Source organism: Histoplasma capsulatum, genomic scaffold (genome assembly GCF_000149585.1).
Source record: "Histoplasma capsulatum NAm1 scaffold_12 genomic scaffold, whole genome shotgun sequence".
In the NCBI taxonomy this organism is placed as follows: domain Eukaryota; kingdom Fungi; phylum Ascomycota; class Eurotiomycetes; order Onygenales; family Ajellomycetaceae; genus Histoplasma; species Histoplasma mississippiense.
Window position 1 is genome coordinate 414,645 of NW_001813971.1, and position 6,906 is coordinate 421,550.

A 6,906-nucleotide genomic window follows, 5' to 3' on the forward strand; every position below is an offset into this window, starting at 1 on the left:
AAAATAGATCATGGAGAGGGCATTCGAGTATCGCGGGGTTGGTTGGAGCTATGGAAAAGCACCCAAGGCACAAAACGAACAGGAAGGAAATACAACCAGTGTAAAACAGCAGAAGGCGAAGATATCTCACTTACAATCCGAGGATATAAACACGGGACCAGCGGCACGTCAAGGCATCAAAAACCCGTATCTTTCCTTCTTCTATACTCGTGTATTTTTTTTTTTTTTTTTTTTTTTTTTTTTTTTTGTGGTGTTCTGGATTTTTTGCGCCGGACCTGGGAAACTTTTCGCCGACGTCAAGGTATTTTCAGAGATGTCGCAATGAGACAGCGGTACAAGATAATATAAATTTAATGCACTTAACACACACGTAACAAATTTAAGAGGCCTTCTTTTACTGTCAAATGTAGCTACCTGGACATTTGCATCTGCTTACCTAACAGCGGCACGCTCTAGCAGATCCTCACGTGACTTTATAGCTGTTTTTTTTTTTTTTTTTTTTTTTTTTTTGGCAGAGATTTTGCCGTTCAACAGCTTCATTCTCTCATTAATTTTCTCGTGGACCTCTGTAAGGTTCAATTGCTGCTTCTCGAGCCTCAAAAGGGGCCCCCTCTTCCCTTCTTCACCTTCTCCTTCTCCTTCTATCTTGTTCTCTTTCTTTTTCTTCGTTACAACACGTTGGTTCTACGCGTTTTAATTAACTCTCCGTTGATGATTTTTGACTACTATTCTCACCACCTCCTATCTCCCTATTTCTCGTTATCAGACAACCGCTGGAATGCTTAGGAGATCTCTCAAGTCCTCCACACGGCCCATGAGTGGTTTTATCTGCTTATCTTGTCTAGTCGCTGAAGTTGGGCTCCGTGCTCATGCTCTTCCCTCTTTTCGTCGCTCTCTCACTACTGCCCATGTGAACTCTGAACCAACAAATCCATCTGTAATAGTTAACATAAAATATCCCCCTCCAACGCAGGGAAGCGGGACGATTTCGGTGAGTGGTGCTCCCAGGGTACGGTCACAGCCATCCGTACCCTATATTTTCCCTCATTCTCCACTCAACAAGCACCGTGCCTATTTTCCTTTGGCGCATCTTTCCCTACGAACAAAGATTAGATTATGAGATGCTAATATCAAATTGGCATTGAAGGCAACCCCAGGAAGCGGTAAAAAACCAAAGAAAAAGGCTCATAAACCGAAGAAAGCCGGAAAAGTTGACAATGTCAAGGAACAAGCAAACGCGAACCCCTCTCTTGGAAGACATTTGGACAGTAAAACAGCTGTCAAACCGCGAAAAAAAAAGGCCGTGCATGCACCTGCAAAACCACAGCCGAGGACATCTCCTAATCGACCCAGAAAAGATCGGCCCGTTAGTTTATCATAATCCTTGCCCTAGAACCACTTGTTGAAGATTCAAACAGCTTATTTGAATGTAGTCCCTTCATCATGCCCGTCAGGACAATGCGATTTTTCATTCCGCTAAAAATGTTCAGCACCCAAGACACACCAGGCAGCAAATGGAGAATATCGCTCCACCGAGGTCCCCGCGAAAAAAGCGGGAGAAGCACCCCCAAGCAACAGGTGGCACACAAAGCGGCATTCTGGAGTCGACAAGTTTATCATTAACCCGTATGTGGCTTACTTTCGTTCTCATAGCCGTCTTCATAGCTAAAAAATATACATATATATCCAGCTCTTAGCATTGAGGGTGCACCGGTACCGAGACTCTCATACGGTTTAGAAAGGGCATTGTTCAAGTAAGCGAATATCGACTTCTCTCCAGAAATATCCTGCTAACAAATTGTTACTATAGCCCTGGTGTTTACCATCTTCAGGACCCGAGGACGCGAGTATACAACTTTGATCCCTATCTGGGATCGATCATGCCCGTCAAGGAATTCGACTTCTCCGCACTCAATGAGTACATAACTTCCTCCCGGGATGACGGGCTGCGCGAGTTGGCCGTTTGCCACGGCAAGAAGTACATAGGGTCTTCTTCAAGCATGACATCTGTGCTGTCACATTTCCACTATTTGCTGTCCGCCTGGCGGCCCTTGAACACTAGTTCTCTTTCACAAGGTTTTTCAGACGTAGCAAAGAACTTCACAAAGATCTTGCGGGCGCCGTCCGCCGTCTTTTTACGTTATAAGGATGGCGTTTACGCTATCGATGCGGACAAGGAATACGACAATGCGAACATTCTGATGAACCTGGGCAGGTCAATGGAGAAACTACTTACTATGCCTACGGAAGAGTTCGAGCGATACCGGCGATCGAGTACCGACAAAGTTAAGCCTGACACTGTTTCGCCTGAAACTTATCATTATACCACCTGCGGCAACTTCCTTATGAGGGCACAGCTAGATGCCTATGACCCCCGGCTTCCAGGCACCGGCATGTTTGACTTGAAGACTCGTGCTGTGGTATCGATCCGGATGAATACGAAGCACTACGATCGTGGGCTTGGGTACCAAATTAAAGGCCGATTTGGGAAATGGGAGTCATTCGAGCGCGAGTACTTCGACATGATCCGCGCGGCGTTCCTGAAATATTCCCTCCAGGTCCGCGTCGGTCGTATGGATGGCATCTTCGTTGCTTTCCACAACATTGAACGCATCTTCGGCTTCCAATATGTCAGCTTGCCCGAAATGGACCTGGCCCTTCATGGTCAAACGGACACTGCCCTCGGCGACGCGGAGTTTCAACTCAGTGTCTCCCTCTGGGACAAAGTTTTAGCCAAGGCTACAGAAAAATTCCCCAACCAATCGCTGCGCTTCCATTTTGAGACCCGTGAGACTCAAATACCCTGCATGTATGTATTTGCGGAGCCCGTGACGGAGGAGCAAATCGAAGAGATTCAAAATCGCAATAAGGCGGAAATTGAGAATGTCCAAAAGAAACTATTATTCCCCGACGAACTCGAGCAGGAAGGTGAAAATGCACTGGGAAAGGAAGGGACATCCCTTCAAGCATCATCATCGGAAACTAGCGCTGAGGCTGGTGCATCGGCGTCAGGAATTGCGGATGACGCTCCAGAGAAGGAAATTTCTGGAGGAAAAGCGGCAGCCGACTTCCATACTGGCGATCCCGTGGACCCCTGCACAAAACCAATATTTGCCATGGCCATAACGATCCAAAGCAAGGTAAATGGCAAGCCCGTTGAGCGACCAACTTTTTTCTCTTCCAAAGACAAATGGGATATAGAGTATACATTTACTATGTTCAATAAACCGGATCGCGCGTGGGCAACCTACTCAGCATGCCAGAGACGGAGGGAACTTAGTCTTGGCCTTGACGACGATGAGACCATCGAAGATAACGCGTATCAGATCCAATTGCAAAGGATTAGCCAGGAAGGCAGGGCATGGCGCAAACGGCAAGATAAGATGGAGGAAGAGACAGGGACTATTGTTCTACAATAGACAATGATGGGTCTGATGGATTCACCTGCTATTTCACTTTTTGAGACTGAGGCGATGTGACAAAAACAGATATCTTTTTGGGACATTTTAGTGTATTTTCTTTTTGGTGTATTTCCTTTTTTTTGGTATATTAATTCTCCATGTTCCGGCGTTTTCGTATCCGATTTATCTTATTCTCCAGCCCCCGCTGATGATACATATGGCACATGGCTATATTATCGGGTTTCTTCATTTTACTCAATGGCCCATTTTGAAATGCAACACTCATCATCATCCTCATCATCATCATCAACACTGTAATATACGCGTCCGCACCCTCCGCCTGTTACATATATAATGTCCTGTACAACCCATCCGTTCTGGCAAGCATACCGTATAGCTTCTAGCTTTTATCTCATGTTTTTCCTTCTTGGCTTAGATTTCATGGGGGAGTTTAGTGTCAATTATCTCTTGTCCAACATGACTTATCGTCTTTTTTGATGTTCGTCATGTTTGTATTTCTAGCTATTAGTATTTGTTTTGATTTTGCTCGGATGTCATTGCTCTTTCATCTCATAACTCCTCAATCCAGACCCCGGACCTCTATATTTTTATTTACATCCCTCCACTGCTTAGAGCAGCCTTAAAATGTCCTGGGCCCCTAGCCTGGTGAATCAAATCTCTAGACCAGAACGTACAGCGTACTGGGCTCCAAGTTAAAATGTTGCGTGCATGATTGTAAGCGGTAATTTTCTCCTGCACTCCCACCTTACTACTTAGACTTGCAGCTCCAAGCCCACTTTCCTTTCACTGACAACAGTAAACAGCACAAGCATCATTAGCCCCTCGTGACAGCGGCCCTGCGAACAGCATATTCAGAGCGGTCATTTTCATCACCATCAGGATCTAGCATACAATTTTCCATTCAAAACATCAAGACAGTCACCACTGTTACTGCCAAACTATAGTTTGCATGAATAAATAGAAAAATCCTCTCTCATCTGAGTTGTTAACAAGTTGCATTGTAATATGAGGTTTCCTCTTCCATTAACTCTATTCAAACCTGCTAGTTATAGCTATGAAGATTTTATATATAAGGGGTTGGTGAAATACTGTATACATTGTGTTCTCATAACTTTTATATAACTATATAATTGTCACGTAAAGGAAAGATGTCTCATTCAGGATGATTTGCTCTTGATATTAACAAGCGTGGTATAAATCTCCCGCTAGCTTCTCTGTCTTAAAAGTGAATATATCGATGTGGTGCGACACATCTGACTTGTTTGAATTAATATATAGATAAGACAGAGTTGTTTGCTGAATCCCAGGCAAGTGAAGAAACACACAAAAGACACAGTCACCTAGCATGGGGTTTGATTGCTATGCGATCACAGAACATTGCATGATCTGTTACTTCAACTCTGGGAGGTAATATGTACGGAGTACAGTACATACATTGAGATGCATTGCGAACGATATTCTACGGATGTGTAGAGTCGTACCAGGAAAACCAACAAACGGGGACATATTGATCTTTTTCAACCTTTAGCCAGTTCTCAGCGAGATTGGGAAGGAATTGGCTGGAACAAATGGCGATAGTTCGTATTCACTCAGGACAGTACTCCGTACGAAGGCCTGCTCTACAGGCAAGCTGAATATCCCAGGAAGAAATCCTTTCACGGTTTGTCTCCCAAGACCTGGTCAATGTTTCCTGCTATCCCAGGAAGCACTGCAGTGTACAGCTTGCGAGCACCTCCTTTCTCTTGCTCTTCCTGATCCCCACCATGCTGGTTCTTCAACAAAAGAAACAGACTAGGAGAATTTCGGCGGGTTGATGTCATCCTTTGTGCCTCCCACAACGAAGGAGGGATAAGCCAAATTGATGGCTATTCGCGACCAATGGATTTGATCGCTGACATTTCCTCGTCAGATCAGAGCTCTGGATGGAGAAAATCAACCAAAACAACAGAACATTTTTTATCCATTCTTGTATTTCGTACAAATGTACTCCGTACTCATTGGCCAATTCGACTCTATGGGGACTCTTCTAGCCTTAAACCCTTCGCTAAATGCTCGCTTATCGTTTCGTCATCCGCAGTTTCAAAGAGCAAGGCAGCAAGGATGAAACCCGCCTGGAAGGCTGACGTCTATCAAACGAAAAGAAAAAAAAAAGAAAAAAAACAAGAAAAAACAAAAAATGAAAGAACGGATGCAAAAGAAAAAAGAAATATTCAATCGCCAATCGCCAAAGAGTAATACCCTCCTCAATGGTCGCCAGCGGAGCCATTCCAGGCCATCGTCTCATCCTTGTGCCTTGCCAATTGGACGGAGCTTCCTCCAAATATTCCGCCACAGAGCTCCAAGAGATCAACAGAAATTCTTCCATGCTCCTCGGCGATGATGACGTGCCGGAATGTCGCAGCCCGGCAAGGCCACTGGCATTGGCACTGCGGGGTGAGTAGGGCGAGCACGCCAACACGAGCCTTGCCAGACCGCCAGCCAACCCTTGCTCCATTGTCTGTTTTTCGCAATGGTTTTTTTTTTTTTTTTTTTTTTTTTTTTTTTTTTCCTGGTTTCGTTTTGTTTTTGACTTTGAAAATCTGGATCAACCCCACACCAAGTCTCGCTCCTCACTTTTCAAGATCTGAAAAAAAAAAAAAAAAAAGGGTGGTTGAGCTACTACATGGGCCTGCGCCACGTCCAAAGGGCATTTAATATTCCGCAGCGATTGTGGTACTAGTAGTTTCCAAATACGGTTTTTGATCCTTCTTCTGCTCCACAAAATCTGACAGGATGCAGGCGAGAATTCCAAGATTTCTGATTGCATATGCGTGGATGCATGCACATGCTGGGAACGCTCGTCTTCATTTTTGCAATCAACGCGCGGATCCAACGGTGTGCTGCTGCACGGGGACGGGGACATACGCGGGACTATCACAATTATGCGGGATGACGAGCAGCGCGGGAAATGTATTCACTTATCCCCATGATTGTTGATATTGCAACTTTCCGCGGTCGGCGAAGATGGAGAATTTAGCATTTGTCATGTTGTGGATGATGTTGGATTTAACCGTCGAACTCCTGTGGCTTCCTTGCGACGCGGAGACCGGAGGATTATCCTCAAGTTCAGGGGTTGATGCTGGAGGAAATGGGGAGAGTGATATTTGACACCCGAATGTGGACTCGGCCAATAGCCAGCCACTGTTTTTGTGTAAAGACCATAACAGAATACTGGTACTTTCAGCGCCAAGTATCAGCCATGCGTGCTCAGCTCGTTAACTAAAAGAGTTTGCAAGTTACAGAGAAGCTCCGCGCTACATGGCATTTCTATTTCAAATACGGGTTTGGCGATCTTACGGTTGGCTGGCATTCTCTGAGGAATACTTTGTTAAGGAGCTACGTGTCTCCACAGAAATGAGATGAAGCGAAGCCCAGGCACAGATGGGCCTCCCACAATGTTCCATTCGAAGGTCTCAGGTATTATTCTCAAGGCGCTCAGAAGCAC

General features: G+C 45.2%; 1 protein-coding gene across 1 annotated transcript; it reads left to right on the forward strand.

Moving 5' to 3' along the window:
• Nucleotides 1–814: 814 nt before the first annotated feature.
• Nucleotides 815–3,419, forward strand: HCAG_08690 (conserved hypothetical protein; the record flags this gene model as incomplete). Its single annotated transcript, XM_001536319.1, has 4 exons — nucleotides 815–991; nucleotides 1,148–1,366; nucleotides 1,508–1,626; nucleotides 1,811–3,419. 4 exons carry the CDS (start codon nucleotides 815–817, stop codon nucleotides 3,417–3,419), a joined length of 2,124 nt encoding a protein of 707 aa, XP_001536369.1.
• Between the last annotated feature and the right edge of the window lie 3,487 nt (nucleotides 3,420–6,906).